The 18153-nt window shown below is 39.4% G+C and overlaps 1 protein-coding gene across 1 annotated transcript; it reads left to right on the plus strand.

Annotated features, from left to right (window-relative positions):
• The first annotated feature begins 626 nt into the window (after positions 1 to 626).
• LOC110050734 (cdc42-interacting protein 4 homolog) lies at positions 627 to 15175 on the plus strand. The gene is made up of 13 exons (XM_020756659.2): positions 627 to 800; positions 946 to 1061; positions 3694 to 3741; positions 4963 to 5110; positions 6312 to 6374; positions 6940 to 7044; positions 7817 to 7945; positions 8503 to 8649; positions 9507 to 9677; positions 10716 to 10834; positions 11707 to 11839; positions 12184 to 12457; positions 13066 to 15175. The coding sequence occupies exons 1-13, from the start codon at positions 777 to 779 to the stop codon at positions 13209 to 13211; spliced, it is 1623 nt and encodes a 540-aa protein (XP_020612318.1). The 5' UTR covers positions 627 to 776; the 3' UTR covers positions 13212 to 15175.
• The last annotated feature ends 2978 nt before the right edge of the window (positions 15176 to 18153 follow it).

The raw sequence follows: 18153 nt of genomic DNA on the forward strand, positions 1-18153 counted from the left end.
TGTTCACAAGTTCTGGATGGGCAGATATAGAACGGATGTGAGAAGTCTTCCTGTCCGTCGGGCCGAGAAAGATCAAGGTTTTACATGTATCTTTTTCCAAGGTGAAGGTCAATTTTTGAAAATTGTAGCAAAGTGGTCAGCTGGAGAGAATACATTGTGCTGCGTTCAAAACAAATATTTTGTATTAGCATCAGACACCAAACAGCACCCCATTTCATCCCTCTACGATCCTTATTCAGGGGACGTAAAGTTTACTTCGATTTCTCTAGTGTCCGGGTAGGCGGTAGCCTGAATTTCAGCTATCTATTTGATTTGCGGGAGTGTGCGAATCGAATAGATGGCGGAGCTTTGTGCACTGGCTCAGGCACCGAGTCAAGACTGGAGACAATAATAGGAAGTAGGTGCGATGTCTGTTTATGAAACTGCGATATTAAAAAACAGCTCTACATGCTAAAGTTATAAGCCTGACATAAATGCAACTCCCAGTTTTTGGTGTGAATTTTGCAAAAAGATAAACAAATCATGGCATAAAAGATCGTTCCACACACAAGTTGGCCCTCTTTCCGGGGTGCGTTTACAAGATAGCTCCACCCACGTCTAGCTGTATGAGCCCGCACATTCTTGCACCTCCGGTTCTTCATATGCAAATAAAGTGCCATTGCAGCCTGACATTCTGGAAGAATTACGTTTTCAATGATGAGCGAGGGAATCTGGCCATATCTCTAGACCTGTTATTTTCGTACACCTCCTGAATTGGTGCTGTTGTGATTGTTAAAATGTCTTGGGGAACAGAACTTTGGGTAAGCGGTCAAAAGCTTGACTGCTCGCTTGACTCTGTCGCAGCTTGCCTTCCTGACTCTAATCCGACACCACTGGAAGTGCACGATATTCCTTATTGGAAGTGAAGAGTTTAATATCTCTCTCACGTTTTCTTTTGGCTTTTAGGACCAGTTTGATCTCATAGCCAACCACACGAATGCTGGAATCGAATTCGTGGATAAGGTAGCAAAGTTCGTGAAGGAAAGATGCGAGATCGAATCGCGATATGCGAAGGAGCTACGGTAAGGCAGGGTTTTGGTGGAATTTTAGATAGCGAAATCGAAATCAACCATGCCGTAATACGAACAGCTAGTATATTGTCTATGGAGTATTCCATTTGTTCGTGATGTTTGCGAAGCATTAATGTAGTGTGGAAGTTTTTAGGGCAACTTCGTGTTCTGTGTTTTCGAATTCTGGTTTTCGAATTCTGGTTTTCGAACTGCAACTATTGTTCGATGATGAGCATGTTTTACACCAGACAGCTGATTGGTGCTATTTATAATCTTAGTTTACGTTCCGTACATGCGTAGTTTTTCTCTAATAATTAACGTAACTACTCTTTAGAAATATTATCCTGAGTGTTTAGCTTGGTTTTATGTTATGTTTACTACTCTGCAGTCTTAAGGGAGCCATGTGTGGTCAGTAGAACGGATTGAAACACAGACTAATTTTAAAGCATGACATGAGCGTATTTTTTAATAGTTTAGCATGACAAATTAATGTTTGAAAGTCATCAGATTTCACTTTTCGACTTCAGCTTGGCCTGGTGTGATTCAAAATCGACTTGCTTTGAAAATCATGTTACAATCTGACAAAACAAAACTTTTGTGAATAAACAGACTGTCATGACAGATTTAAGTGAATCGTAATTTACAACATAGTGTAAAGTGAAATTGTTTGGAATATGAATTTCGTAATTACAAACAACTATGCCAGAAAGACTCCAAATATAAGCTCATGTCTTTCTTTCCTACTTTGTAAAAGAATGGTCATTCAGTCGACTCAGTGAACCTCATTATTTTATACATGTAAGTTACCAGTTTAAGTTAAGTTTATTTCCTCATGTAGCACTTGTTGTTTGATTGTTGCATCACTTACTTACATATAAAATTCAATTTTTTCCCCAAAAGGTAGATCAGTAGGCTTAAGATTGGTGAAGGAGGGTCCAGGGACATGTTCCCTCCAGTGTATCCCTCCAGAAACATTTTTTAAAGCCAAACAAACAAACAAACTCTTGGAAATGTAATCTGAGGCATCAGAAAATGAAATGTTATTACTTCTGGTAAATTATTTAAAAAAAACATTGAGTTTCTGCTAAGTCTGGTGCTCTTTTACTAAACCACTCTGACTAATTATTGGCTATAATAGGGCATTTCTGAGTTACTATGTGCCTCTGATTCAAAACGGGCCCTCATGCAAAATCTTTCATATGAAAATGAGTTTGATTTACATGAAAATGAACCTCTAGGCAGAACATATTTTCATGTGGATGGTTTCACACGAAGACTCGTTTTCACACAGAGGCAAAAGCCAACTTGGAAGTGGTCTATTGCACAGTCAGTTGCAGTCATTGTAAAGAGCTAGGGCTTGCGAGTAATTTTCTTAAGACTGATGGTTTTCCAGCATTAGAATGGACACCAAAAGATCCTTTGTTTTGGTCTCTTAGCAGGTATCTGTTGACATATATTTAACCTTTACGAATGAATAGTTAGCTCTCAACAATGACTGTTTTTTCCTGAGTTAACTATACTGAATAGAAAGTCAGTGCAATTTTGAAAACAAAATATTATCATTAACATTTGAAACTGAAAGACTGTATGTTTCACATTCAACTATTGCAATTCATTTTTAATTAGTTTTCACTCTTTTTGAGGCACCAATCAGTAGTGGGTTCAGGTGCTGTTCTGACCACTAGCTGGTGTTGTTCTCAGCAGTTGTGAGTTCAAATTCTTGGCCATGCTTGTAAATAGCCTACTGGTCTGCCTCGTGCCAGTTAGCCATGTTATGTTCATTTGTATTATTTGTTTCCATTGGCCCTGAAAAGCTCCATTAGGGGAGTGGTCAATTAAGATTTTAATTTTATATGTTTATTTATTAATTCATGTCCCTATAAGATCCTTCTTTAGCAGAAATGATTTTTTTTTAAGCACAATTGATTATGCAATAGCTAATTTAATTTCCACTGACAAGTTCTCAGTCAGGGCTGAGCACAGGTTGCGCTAAGAGTATTTGCCCTGCCAGCTTCTACATGTATAGTGTATGTTTATCTATGACTTAAACTGACAAAAATCAAATGGTGTCAGTTGTTTTCCCTCTTTTCTATTTTTTTTTCTTTTTTGATGCTGAAGTTATTATAGTTAACAATTTAATCTTATAAGAAGTAATTATAAGACAGCATATACTTGCATGACACTTTATGGTAACTGCTAGAATTGCTTTTTGGAAGAAAGGAGAGTGTCAACCATACACCTCAGATTTAGCAAGTATTTTAATTATTGGTGATTGATACCCACTGTGTTTTGTACATTGTACATAAGAACTGGACCAATTGACTTTTGAGGGTGGGGTTATGAGGATTTGGTATTTTGTTTACTTGAGACATGCTTGTGCATGATATTTTTTCCTGTGTAGCATGCTTATTTTTGGTTGACTGAGGTGCATGAAATTTTTTGGCAGTGGTAGTGTGCATTAATTTTTTTTGGTACAAGTATGCTTGCAGGATATTTTTTCAAATCCCCCTCCCCTCCTTAAAAGTTACATGGTCCACCCCTAATAAGCATTTGAACTGGGTGAGTACACACATAAACGATTGATATATTGTACCTTGTGCTTGCGTTCACTTGTTAAAATCAATTTTCTCTTGTCACTTCATAGAAAATTAGCCAAGACATATAACCCAAAGAGAAAGGAGGAAGAACATGTGTAAGTTAATTGTTCATGATTCCAGAGTGAAGACTCTCAAATAATCATCCAAAGGCTTTTGATCAATAAATTTGCAAACATTTTTATCATGGATTGTGAACAGGCTTTCTTGATAAGAGTTTCTTAGTTCTGAATTATCAAGAACATACTTCTCTTTCATTTCCTGTAAGTGTAAAAATGATTAGTAATGATCCATACTGAAAATTATAGACTATGAAAAGTTTCCTCACAAGGCAAAGAGAATTTGGCAAGCAAAGCAATCTGACAAGTGTGAACAAAATTAGGTGAGCAAAGCAAGCTGCACGTGGTTGAAGCCTGTATGTTTTTCATTTGATTCGCAAACTCTTCCAAAACCAGTTGGGAGAATGCCAAAAACACACTGCTTCCTAGCCACAATTTCCACGTATAGCTTCTGCAATGTTTCAAACCAGGGACATGAGATAAATCTTGTAGTGAATTCCCCGTGCAACGCATGTAAACAGAGCATTACATGTGGGGTTTTGGCAAAAATAATTATTATAAAAAATTTGCAAGCCATTGTCAAGATCTCTCAATGTTCATCTCTAGGCTGTCAACAGTCAGTGATATAACAATCATATCACAATACCAGATTCTGGTATCAAATTGGATTGGCAGCATCACAAGAATGTCTACATGCTCCCACACCAATTCTACCTCCCCAGATCACTCTCAGTTACCTTTGCCCACCTTTTTTTTCTTCACCCGTAACCCAATCAGGAGACTGTTCACAGGCTAGAAAAATCTCACCAGAGAAACCAAAAACTGTGGCTTACAATGTTGTAATAGCCCGTACTGAAAAGTCACAATAATTGCAAATAGCCAATAGGAGAACTCAATTTATCCTCAAGAGTAGTGTTTGCCTAAAGGGCCTCTATCACAACAATGTGCTAATACATAAAGCACTTTGACTGATATTGAAAGTTGTTTAACCTACATGTATAGGAATTGTACAGTTCAGTAGCATGTGCCACCCTAGATAATTTGCAGTTTTCTCATTTCTTGATTAATACCTGTGCTATGACCATCACAGTTGTCGCAAGACATATGAAGAGGATTTTCTTCACTGAAGCCAACTTTGAAGATTGGACCATTGGACGGTCCAAAAACTCAAGTCAAGCATGCAAAAGAGTGTAGCAGGTCTTATAAATGCAAAATGATGGTATTTACTGAATGATTATATATGTATGTTATAATTTCCAGATTTTCATTCCAAAAAGCTTTCATTGGTGTAGTGAAAGAGACAGATGATTTAGCTGGTCAACATGAGCTGATATCAGAGAGTTTAATGGAAAAAATATGGAAGGATTTGCATTTACTACACACTGAACTTAAGACTGACAGACGAAAGGTACATGTATGTTTTATATGTACGGCAAAACTTTCCAAAGTATTCGACAACTCTCCAGGTAGTAATAATACTGAAAGACATTGCACTTTATCGTATAAACATCAATGAGATACCAGGTGAGCTTTCTCACAAAAAGACAATAATTATTCTAGTCCACAATTGAAAATGACATGTTGTCTTTGCAAGTGAAAAGATCACCCTTGTTATGGCTAGTCATAAATCATGCCTTTTGTTGTGAAGTGGTTTTATTATTGGTGTTTATATAATAAATAGAACATTACATGCTCGCTTGGAGATATGAAATTTCTCTTCTTATGTTGAAAAATATTTCACAAGTAAGTGCAGCAAACTTGTGAAATTTTTTTCAACACTTGAAGAGAAATTTGATATCTCTGTGCAGCCATGTAATATCCTCTATATAATACATATTTGTGAAAAAGTAAAGGTAGTTCTGAACCCCTTCTGTAGACTTAAAACACCAGAGAAAGTTTTATTACGCTAGTTAAATAGTCACCAATTCTGTGAGCACCTAAAGCTAATTTTAAATTGACCATGGGATAATGTTTATGACAGGAGATTTTATCAGTAGAATCTGTTAGTTCCTGTGATGTTACCAAATGATACGTTTCCTAAATTTCCATTTTCTGCTTTTTCTTTGATTACGGACAGTCTGAACTAGTTAGTTTTTGTGATGCATAGTTTACATGTGAGAAACATATGATCCATTATCTGTGATAGTATTAGACATCATAATCTGCACATTGCTGTAGTTTTACACTACCTAAGGCCATACTCTCATGGCAGACCATTTGCTAAAAGTACGTACAGACTTTACAGTTTTGATTAGATAACTGGCAACACCAGCATATGTACCTGATCATACCTTTTCAGTACACTTTAGCGACATATCAGTGGAATTGGTTGAATTATGGTTTGTATTTTGGCGAGTTTGGTCAAGCCAAACTTGGACCAAACATGATGAAGTCAAATAAACCTGATATATAGCTCTGAAGTGAACCATGAAAGGGGTGATTAGGTACTTACCATATCCAAGTGTGGCCATAAATCTGGCCATATGAGTACTTGATATTGCAGGATATCAGGACAGTAGAAAAGTCTGACTGTCTTACTGTGAATTTTGGCCCTCTGTAATGGAACATAAGATGTAAGCATAATGATTTGCTTCTCATGATTATTTCAGCATCTGTCTGAGGGTAAGAGAGTTCAAGAACTCTTAGAACAATCAATGAAAGCTTTAGAAAATGTAAGTACATTGATAAACTAGGTTAAGCACAACAGATTTAAAGTTGCAGTATGATGAACTCAAAACATTACAGAAACATTAAGTTAGTTAGAAGTTAGTGGTATCACTTGTAAATGATAAGGTCTGTTGGTCTTCTAGTGTTATTTTTTACTGAGCCAATGTCTGGTTAATTTAGAAATACAGAACTCTTTTAAGAGGATATTTCCAGGACTACAAAAATTGTCTGGATTTTTAACCATTGTGTTCTCTTTTATTGAACAAAAACTGTGGTTCAAGATCCATAACAGGTCCAATTGACTTGCATTCATCCACTCTCACAAGTATATTGATGGAGTAGTGGTAACATTTTATCAAGGATTTTGTTTGTATTTATTAAAGGTCAAATGTTATTATCCCTTATGCACTACTGAGTTTATTTAGCTAGATCCACAATTTAGTTTCTGCTAGAGACTGATGAATGATGAACAGTGCACCAGGAAATTACATTCTCATCACCAAATATTTTGAATTAACTTGAACTAATATAGTAAAGATTCACTAAACATTGTGCTTTTGTTTCTCTTAGAGTAAGAGATCTTTTATGAAGGCAAGTGAAGAAGCTGAGCAAGCATTGCAAGCATTCCAGAAAGCAGATCAAGACATGGCTAACTCTAGATTACAGATTGAAAAGGTAACCTGCTGTATAAAGGCAATGCTATATTAGGGTTAACATAACAATCATTATTTTCATGTTATCTGTAAAACTTCAAAAGTTTGATGACTTGATAAAAGATACCACAAAAATTAGTTTGGGCAAAAAAATTAAATATGAATCCATTCAAGTAAATAGTAGTTTAGATGCAATGCTTTTTAGTGGTGTACCATGGAATACCCCACAAGTCACTTGTATTTTATTGGTATACACATGAGCCTTAAGCTGAGTGTGTTTACCAAGAAAATACAAGCGACAAGTGGGATATTCCATGGTATAATATGAGAGAGAGCATTGCATAAATATTTTATACCATGCCATAGGAAAAACAGTGCCAATGCAGTCGATACAACATATGCACGGCGCATGACAGGAAGGCTGGATTTAATACTGTCAAATATGCAATGACTTTCCTGTATTCTGATTGGCTGTGTTTTCTGTGGCATGGTATAAAATTAGGTATTAAGACTGGCTTAATCCACAACACTGACTTTGCTGTAGTGTGATATTCAATCTCCAAAATTTGTTTTTAGCAAAGTTACCAAACTGTTCATACATTGGCTCTTATGCCCATTGACTTGAGAAATTGATTGTAATCATGGGGTAATGATGTGGCAGAATAGTTTGGGTGTCTGTTTTTGTGCCTGAAAATCACAGTAAACAGTTGCTCCCATGTAGGCAATAAAATTCACTGGCAAGGAAAGCTCTGAATATCCATCCCAATTTAACTAACGACCTGTTGTTCTTTTAGTACAAAAATATATCAGTAGAGAAAGGCCAGGCATTGGAGAGAGCTAGGGAAGAATACAGGAATCAACTGGAGCAGACAAACAGCAAGCAAACCTTGCATTACAGCAATGAGATGCCAGCAGTGTTTAATGTATGTATCAAACCAGTACTTTTTTTGTCAGCTACAGAGACATCTAACTAGGGTTGTCGCATAGGGTTGTGGGGCAACATAGTTGCTTTCTCAGTGCCTCTCTCTCTACCCAGGAGGATAACTGGGTACCAGAGAATTTATAGGTTAGCCTGATAGAATGCTTTGGAGTAACTAGTAATGGGATGGCATCTCTGCCAGGGGCTGGCAGTACACCTAGCTACGGTAGGTACACACTTGAGGGTGATTAGGGTAAGTTAACTGCCATGTAGTAAGTTTGAAGGCAAAATGTCGACATCAGCCCTTCATCAAGCTACAGTAACACTGAAAACGTATGCTCCATTAACTCACTACTGACAGTAGATGACTTACTATACCTTTATCAGCTTATATGCTTATAAATAGTTGAGAGTTTTACTAGTGTGCCAAGGTGGCACAAGAAGTGAGCTACTTTTAAAAGCAATACGATGGCTTCTCAATTCTGTAACATTCATCCACCTGCTGCCTTACTTTTATTACCTAGCTTATTTTTCTGTTTGTTTAAATTCCTAAACCTCCAGGAACTACAGAAAATGGATGAACGGAGAATACAGAAAACAGGCGAACTTCTAGAGGAGTATTCTAACGTAGAGACCAAAGTTATGCCTATAATACAAAAATGCCTGGATAACATTAAGGACAATGGAAAGTCCGTCAATCCACCACAGGTATTGTGAAAAGGCCATAATTTCCAGTTGCCTTTTGCCTCTGTCTCAAAACAAGACCACATGCAAAACTTTTGATTTAACGTTCGGTTGATATGTGTTGAAAATGAATGTGAAGGAGAAAAACGTTTTCGTTTGAATGGTTCTTCACAGACTCATTTTGACACAAAAAGGTAAAATGGAAGAAAACAGTATGCAGCCTGTGATAAACTAGTCTCGTTCGCAGCCACTCAGGCCGAGGTCGCGCAAAGGGATGGGGGGCATTGTGTGACTGCCCTGAGTGACTGCGAAGGAGACCAGTGATACCCAGGTTTATTACAGCTCCACGAGTGGGCAAGACGGACCAAATCCTGTGCTGTGATTGGCTACTCAGGCAGGCAAGGTGGGGCTACCTTGTCCGCCTGGCATGGCCATCTGCATCACCCAAGAATTTGACATACTGTAGGCCATAGTGAGGAATCATTTTTTGATCAAGCTTGTTCGGTTATGAAAACTGGATATTGGCATCAATATTCTTTTTTTTTTTTTTGCGTGAGATGCAAATGAGGTCCATAAGTTTGCGCGAAAAAGAACAGATCTTAGCCAATATCAATAACCAGTAAATCTAGATAGCTACATATCTAGCAGCAGGTTGTCGTGGCACCCTGACAAAGTACAGGGGGTTTTTAATTGACAATATTTGATGTCACGTCATGCTGTAGAAACTTGATTCTTAAAACGCCAATGGTAAAAAAACGAATGAGTTATGGTCTGTAGTGCCACATAAGTGCGCTCTACTTTCCTCTGTACATGAAGGCCAGAAAAGTTATTCAGTCCCATGTTCAGAAACTGAAGTTTAATCTCAAAATTTGCTATTACAGGACAGTAAACTTCTGTGTGAACAGAATAAAACAGCTTACCAGCCGCCCAGTGATATTCAATTTGAGGAGTATGGCAGTAAGGCGCAGACACTGACAAGACAACCTGTGAGCGTGGAAAAAGTCAAGAAGAAGAAAGGTGGTGGTGGGTTTTTCAGTAAAAAAGCGAAAAAAGTAAGTATGAAATAAAGTGAAAATAAATAAAAAGTTCTATTAGGTGTCAAATGTACTTAGCACTGTTGTGCCAATTAGGGACACTGTAAATAAATGAACAAATATTGCAAATAGAACATAAACTATTAAGAATCCCAACTGGTGGGAGGCTGACCTATTGGATATTTTCACGACGCGGTCGAGGAGTTGAACTCGGGACTACCGAGAACAAATCGAAATAGCGGTAGGGAGGAGGATTTGAACCAGGGACCTCCAGATTTCAAATCCAGCGCCCTAAACCATTCGGTTTCACCGCCTCCGCCTCCGCCTTCGCCTCCGCGTTGCTATTCAAGGGATGCAATTGGCGCGCGTGATAAATGTTATAAAGGTGAGGCAATGCAGTCCCCAAGTCCTTAAAAAGCTCAAGTCCTTCTTCTTCGCTCCGAAATGTTCAGATGAGATCGCCAAACGCCAAACGCCAAATTCCTCCATGCATGTATTGAGCTGGAACTACGGTGACTGAAGAAGAGCAGTAAAACTGCCCGAGACATCGCGTTTTAAAAACATTTAACCTCAGAAGAGTCCTGTGTACGACATGATTTACTTTATTTGTTTTATATGTGAACATGAGAGTCAGAGAGGGTCTGAAAGTTTCAGAAAATTTGTCTCGAAGTTCGTCAAAAATACTGCGCTGCACGCCGTATTTTCAACTCTCTTCTCGGTGTTTGGAAATGTGATCAAACACGGTCTTTCGTGTTTGTTCTTACTCATTATGGTACCCAAATTCAGAATTAGCAAACCAGAAGCCAAGTCACTGACCTGATATGGTTACGATGGGTATCAAGGTCACTTGGCCAAATTTGGCCTATTTTTGGGTACAGTAAATACCCTGGCATGCCTCAGTGGCATACCAGTCTCGTTTGGTCTTTCCATGGGTATTTCGGCTCGACTACTTCTCATCAAAATACGAACCGTTGCTTGACTAATCACTCGAGTGGTGGTGGGAAATATAAGGTTAACTGCGTACATACGGCTGATTTTAACACGTTATCACTTCAGCATGGTGAAGCTGGGTTAGACGGCAATGATCAAACGTTAACACCAGGACAGAAGATTCGAACGAGTAAAAAGAAAGTACAACAGTTAGAGTCACAAGTGGCGCAGCTAAAGAACTCCAGGTAATTTGTTGAGCAAACTCTGTAGAATGTCATTTTTTTTTTTCATAGCTGAGAGGAAGCCAAGCCAATTAAGGTTGTCGATATTGTAATTCGTTTCCTTCATCTTCGCCACCTTTTATAGACTGCAAAACAGTCTTGCTTTTTGCGAACGCGAGCGACGCGGGCGGTATTCGAACGAAAGGTCTGGAGAGAGTGTAGAAACGGCGAGGGAGGCTGGGGAGAGACACACCGGGTGTGAGGCTCGCGCGCTTCACGGGCGAGGATCACGCTTACGACGCTTTGCGCCGTCCGAATAGGGAAGAAAAAACGACTGTTTTGCAGTCTACACCTTTTAATGTGTTCCTCTTATTTGTCGAGTTGTCCGTCTTGTCTGTGAACTCTTGTCACTGTTGTTGAATTTCTGTGAACTGAGCGGTTAAAACCGCTCAAAACGAGGCTGAGAACACATGGTAAAAATCTGCGTGGTACGAGCTTTAATTACGAGACAAAGTCACAACAACAACAATCCTTTATTTAGACACGATTCTGTTTAAAACAGCAGGTTTGTTTGTGGGATGGTGTATCTAGCTGAAACTTTAAGAAAACATAAGTACAGTGGAATCCCGCCTTACGGCCACCCCGTTAATACGGCCACCTTGTTATTACGACCACTTTATTCTGGCCCGAAAAAATACTTAGTCTGTCATTTTCTTATTTACAGAACCCCTTTAATACGGCCACCCCGTTAATACCGCCAGATTTTTGTGGCCCCTTGGTGACCGGATTAACGGGGTTTCACTGTATGTGTAGTAATAATAATAATTATATTACGTATTCATTCACATTATCATTATTCACATTATCACAGTATTCACGTTCATATTGTGTTGCAGGGAAGGTATGGAGAAAATGGTGGACGTGTACAGGCAGAACCCGTCCCTTGGTGACCCAAACACCATTGAACAACAGCTGAGTGAAAATGCTAAAGAACTGGATACTCTTAATGTAGACTTATACAAATACCAGGTAAGATACTGCGAATAGACTTAATACATTTTAGAGAGGAAGCCACACCAGCCCTAGGTGGTTTTCGTGCAGGTCCTCTATCCTGGTCGAATTGGAATTTGGAAATGTTGGTTTTTCAGAGGGAGGAAAACCAGAGAACCCACAGAAAAACCCTCGGAGCAAGGCGAGAATTAACAACAAACTCTACCCACATATGGCACCGGGCCGGAATTGAACCCGGGCCACATTGGTGGGAGGCGAACGCTCTTACCACTACTTTCCTTAAGGATATAAGAATCAACTTTTGTGAAATTCACTTAGTAACAAGATATTCCTTTTACCTCTTTTGCATGTCTTCTTTACAGTGCTACCTAGCAGCCTTGGAGAACAGGGACACCCCTCCAGCTCCTGAAGTGTACTCAAAGGCAAGCAAGGTCCAACCACCCCCAGCGCCGACTGGAGACTTTTCTGATGAGACCCCTGCCGCAGCTCCTGCCCCAGCCCCAGCCCCTGCTGTAGGTTCAGTCCCACCAGCACCTGCCCCTCCGCCGGCTTTGCTAGTGCCACCTGCTGAGGAGCCTGATGACGAGGAGTTTGAAGAAGAAGAGCTTCAATGTAAAGTAATTTATGATTTCCAAGGTAATACCCTTCTTCATTTTTCTCTGTTTTTACTTTTTCTGTTTAAGGACTGTGTAACGACCTTATCTCTTGGAATTCGTGGAATTTTGCATTTCCCCTCACTAGAATTAACTCGGGGTGGTGTTCCTTGTACAGGCTACGTTAAAATGTGATCATTAAGCACGTAATGTCTGGTCCCAAGGGAAGCAGAGAGTTTTGTTTCCCGAGACCTTGATCATGAAGGGTCGAGAGGAAACAAATCTCACTGTTTCCCGTGCGAGCAATCATTTAGTGTTTTATTATACTTTCTTACTAAAAAAAACAGAAATAACTGCGAAAAATAATTTGCTTGACGTGGCTGGCACGCAATTTGCCGCGGTTTCAAGGAGCACGACCTGATCACGTGCGAGTCAAAAGTTCAAGTAGTTGTTTTCCTAGGGGGTTAGTGAGTTTTGTTCGCCCTAGGGAGTTGGTGAGGTTTTACCCATGACACGTGACAGGTTCTCCTCCAATCGGAAAACGTATTTGAGTCGGGGATATAGCAATGCTAATTGACGAAGAAATGACCAATGTGAGCACGCGTGACATTCAGCAACTAAGCTGAACATGTATCACTGTTATTTTCCCAGCAACCAACGACGGTGAACTGTCAGTGAGTGAAGGAGAAGAGCTTGTAGTTCTGGAGCAAGATTACGATAACAGTGGCTGGACGAAAGTTTTAAAGGACGATGACGAAGGCTATGTTCCTTCAGCTTATATTGAATTGATAATGTAGAGACCCTATGTATCGCGAATATCAAATGTAATTGAACTATGCTGTCCAATCAAGGAATTCCTGTATGTTCAGAAGAAAGCCAAGTTGAACGAGGCCGTACTCTCGTTACTTGATTAGGCTCGGTTCAACTGTCGCGCTATTAGCTGCTACTGTCGTGTCCAACTTAAATTGAAATAATGGATTTAAGTTCTACTTGAGCCCAACTATAGGTCAAGGTTTCAATCAACTTCGAGCGGAGTCAGCCGACTTCGGCGTGATGTAGATTCAAATGTCAAGGCACACTAGTGCTAATTTGCCTGCTAATCTGGATTTTTGACGATCAGAATGTATTGCTTTCTAGAAGAAAGATAAAAGTATGACAATCGAGTTGCACACGGCGATAGCGCGACGGTTGAACCCGCTTTAACAGACAGTACTTTGGGCTGTTTAATTTGAGGATGTGTTGGAGAGTTTCTTGACGTACTGTATATAGACGTGTCTCTTTGCGCGCTCACTCTTGCTTCGCCCTGAATATTTCCATCCAAGATCAGATTCCACCGGAAAAAATCCCGCACTGATGATGACGTGTTCTGCAGAGATCCTTACGGAGTCTATGATTGGTTGTTGCCTGGTTTAAATTTTTTTCGCGAAAATATATATCTGTGTCCTCAGTTTGGAATAACACTGAGTCGTCACTTTTGAGCGCTCAAAGAGAGGCTGTTTACTCAAGGAATGGCCTGAATGGAATGTTACGCGTGCAATATAATTATTCACTGAAATCCTCTATTTAGGGGCGGGGAGTGTGAGAGAATGATGTTGAATTGCAGGAGTAATAAGAAAAACCCTTGGTTGGATTTCACATTTAAATTTCTTGAAAAAAGACAATTGAAAAGGAACAAAATCTAGTGTTTTTTTTTTTCGGTGATTTTGAGCCGCACGCACGCGCCCTGTGACTCCGAAAGAGAACGACGTTGCAGAGTTTTATCATGTCGTGTGATGACGCCCGTTCTGTGAAGGGTTTACGCATAGGCTCGATTACCAACCGCTGTTCGGGAAAGGAGCCCCCGCTCCTCTCCTCCCGGGGAGGAACGTCGACCAGACTCGAGTGTGCGGCGGAAATCGAGCCTCTGTTATATGACGATCCTCAAAAACGACTTTGACGGCGGCTATAATTAACAAGAATATTTTATTTCCATGTCACCAATGAGTAGTTTTAGATATATTGTTAAATTTAGTTGGTGTAGTAATCTAGTATTGGCATTGTGTTTAATCTTACGTTCAGTATTAGTCTTGTCTGCCCAGTTAGCCGGATAGCCCGGAATAAATCCTGACCCCGGCCGTAGGGTTGAAGAGGACATTTCAGGCCACCGCTTAGTTTAGTATTCAGGGAATAGGTTACTTTCGACATATTAAAATTCAGCTTGTTAGTGAGGCCTAGAGGACACAAACAAAAGAAATGAATAAACTTGTCATTCAGTTCCCTTTGTTTGTGTTCTCTAAGTTTCACTGCCAAGCTGAATTTTAATGTATCGAAAACAGTCTATTACTTCTAGAGATTTTATTTCATTGCCTGAATCCCCACCAAGGCTACTTCGCATGTTTTGAAAAAAAATACCACGAAATTCAAGGCTATTTTCCGCACTGGTGAAACCTACTCGCTCGGGTTATCACCAGGTATGCGTCAATATGAAAATAAAGTTGAAAAATATCAGTTTTGTAACCAGATAACCTGAGTATAAGTGAAATTATGTTACAGCAAATTATTTTGTAGTTTGGTTCTTGTGTTTGATTTTGTTTGGTAAATTTGTTTTACCGAGAAAAAAGGAGAATTTTTTTTTAAAGAAGACTTTCAAGGAAGAACGAAGAACGGCGGCTTATTTCACTGCGAGAATAGAAATACACTAGAGAATATAGTGTTAGCTAGGCGTAATGGTCGAAGGATGACCATCTAATTGCAAAAGTAATTAAAATTCACACAGAAAGTATGTGATGTGTGTTGTTATCGACCAGAATATTAAATTCCGCTTTTCCCTTTCTTTGACTCGTAGTGGCTAATGATTATATGCATTGCATTCAAGAACGAGAGGACCGGCTTGAAGGCGATTGTAGGTGTACGATTACAAAGCCTCAATCTGCGAAATCGGAGGATGGAGCTAGCTGGTGGAGGCGACCTCGTATAATTCAGTTAAAATTCCACTAACGACCACCTCTCTACGACGGCCACTTTTTCTGGTCCCGGCGGATACTCCTTGCATTCACTCTTAAGGTGGTATGGTAACCTCAAATGGACCCAAAAGTTTGTTTGAATATGGTGAAGAAAGATCAATTGTGTGCTATTGCACTCAAGAAGAGAAATTAAATTTCTAGAGTTTTACTCAAAATGGTTGCTATGGAAACCAACCACAGCCTTTTGAAGTAGTGTTTTATAGTATTGACGCCAACACTTCCTGCTCTTTTACAAAACAAGAATTGACTGTCAAATAAGCATATCATGTAAGTTTCTGTTTTGTTCTGTGTAATGAACCTAAGTTTTGACAGTTAACTCTTATTTTCAATGCTTTTTACAGCTTTATTTGGAAATAATCCTATTTTTTACCACACCCAGTGGACAAATCATCTCATGTCACGTGACAGATCTTAAAATGTTACGATTTTTTGGGTCTGTATCATCGCGACACTATTGGTCTTTGATCAGTCCAAGTTTCGGGAATTCTACTTAAAAACCTTGCAAAGTAGAAATGTTGGCGCGAAGTCAGTCGGTACAAAAGTAAACTTTTGAGAAAAATGCACTTTAAGTTTCTTACACGAAGTATTAAGCATTTAACGAGCCACAAATAGCGGAGAAGGGGGTGCAGATTGGATCTCGGGGGAGGGGGCGCAATGGTTGTTCTATTTTGTAAAAAGTTACCGCAGTTGTGGGAAATATTCCTTTTCATAAGGGAAATGAATGAGCCTGTGATGGCAATTTGAGGCTAAGCTTTTCACAAATAATTATACCAATCGAGTTGTGCATGTCTTAAAAGTTTTAATCTAAATAGTTTCGTTCATATAAGTTAAAAATAATCTATATTTTTGGTCACGTTCTTATAGTAAACAGTCGTTGCTATGGCCGTTGCTACGTGAAAAAACTTATACCACTGTGCACTTTCCTTAAATTTCACACTCATCTGGAAGGAAATTCGGCAAGATCGTTTCAAAATGTTTTTGACAAGTCCTCAAGGGTCTTAAGTCTTGTATTTCCAAGAAATCGAATTCTTCATGAACATCGCCATATTATAGGGTACCATACCCCCTTAATTTAACCTCTCTACAACAGCCACCTCTCCACAACTGCAACGGCCATTAAAACTCGTCCTAACTGCCAAAATAATCTCTCGAGAACGGCCAGTTAATCAACGTCTGACGAACGGTGTATGCAAAACCCCATTTTGTTAGCATTTTTGCCAAAAAATGTTGCACCCCCGGAGAAAAAGTGGGGTCGTATTTCACCCCTACCTCCCCATGACGGCCACCTCTCTACAACGGCCACTTTCCTCTGTCCCAAGGTGGCTCTTGTTAAGAGGTTTGACCGTACTTACAAAAGGAAGAATGGAGACGGCTTAACACAGACATAACAAACAGCACGCACATACGGTGCCGTTTGATCGAGTGAGAATGGAAACCAGTACCCCACTCGGCCAAACTGGGGCAGGGTGTTACTGTAAAAAAGGAAAAGGGCGGTTTGGTAGGTGGGGAATTTCACAGCACGTATTTTATATATCTTCACGCTTGAAGGAAATCAAAAAATAAACACCACCTGCATAGCAAGGAAGGTCTAAAACAAAACATAAACGAAAGTGAAAACTTATCATTGTTTATTTCTCCACGTTTTCTACAACACCTGAAGTCTTCAACAACAATGGAATGGCAAAACACGCTTTGGTTTCAAAAGAAGGCAATTGACCTTTTGAAACCAGAGCAAATATTGCGTGGCAAATCAGGAAATGCAATCTTTTTTAATCGCAAAAAACTTTACTTTTTTTAATAAGTAGCCCGAGTTAATCTTAAACCGTTTGAGTTTTATGCCTCTTCAGTTTCACACAATGAGGCGCCACTCAGTTTTAACTATTTCTTTCGTTGATAAAGGTTTGAAGCAGTTCGTGATCCTATCTCTTGAGGCAAGCCCCCTCTCACGTACACAAATTACATTGCGCTACAACAATTCGTTTTATTCCAAATATTCCAAAGGAAATGAAAGAGTCATTTTGCAGGGCAGGATCATGTTGTACTCATTTTATTTTAGTGCCATATTTCAGTACCAGCTGAATAAGAAGAAGCAATGTTGTACCCAAAAGAAAAGTAATGCTTTTAAAAGCAAAAAATCGAGGAGTATCGAAATTAATTAATCTTCGAAACAAGATAGGCCCTGGGAATTAAACGAGGTTAAGTGTTGCGGTGTGGTGTGTCTAGACCATTTCAAAGCAGGTTTCTTACCACACACCCTCTTGACCACCTCGCCCTCTTTTCCAAAATAATGTGCTTCGATTAAAGCGTATTTCTATTCGCCATGCCGGATGTTTAGCACCCAAGATTTATTTTTGTCTTTCATATTGAAAACTGGTTGAACCAGGAAGCCCAATGACGGACGAATCCCATCAATCATTGCAGGTGTGTTCACATGGCTTTTGTCAGGAGCCGGTCCTACTTTGGTTTGTTTATTTATTTTATGCTTTGCTTGTTTGTTTTGTTTGTTTATTTTATGCTTTGTTTGTTTGTTTTGTTTGTTTATTGCTTTTGCATGCATTCGATAAAAAACCACAAACAGTGGTCTTCCGCACTATCAAGTCAGTCCATACTTTGGAGACAACTAATCCATGTTTGTAAACCACAAGCCATCGAGGGATGTGAGTTACGTAGATCCATAGGCGTCAATTTCACCCTTCCCGGGAAAGCTGAGCAATCCACACCTGTCGTAGAAGGGCCG

Source organism: Orbicella faveolata, unplaced genomic scaffold (genome assembly GCF_042242905.1).
Source record: "Orbicella faveolata isolate gen_17 unplaced genomic scaffold, um_ofav_v1 contig_36, whole genome shotgun sequence".
NCBI classification, from domain to species: Eukaryota; Metazoa; Cnidaria; class Anthozoa; order Scleractinia; family Merulinidae; genus Orbicella; species Orbicella faveolata.

Excerpts from the sequence above, each read along its gene's own strand:
- LOC110050734 (XM_020756659.2), top strand. The coding sequence starts at position 777 with ATGTCTTGGGGAACAGAACTTTGG. Across the intron at positions 7,045-7,816 it reads CTAGATTACAGATTGAAAAG|TACAAAAATATATCAGTAGA; the intron begins GTAACCTGCTGT and ends TTGTTCTTTTAG. Across the intron at positions 8,650-9,506 it reads AGTCCGTCAATCCACCACAG|GACAGTAAACTTCTGTGTGA; the intron begins GTATTGTGAAAA and ends TTGCTATTACAG.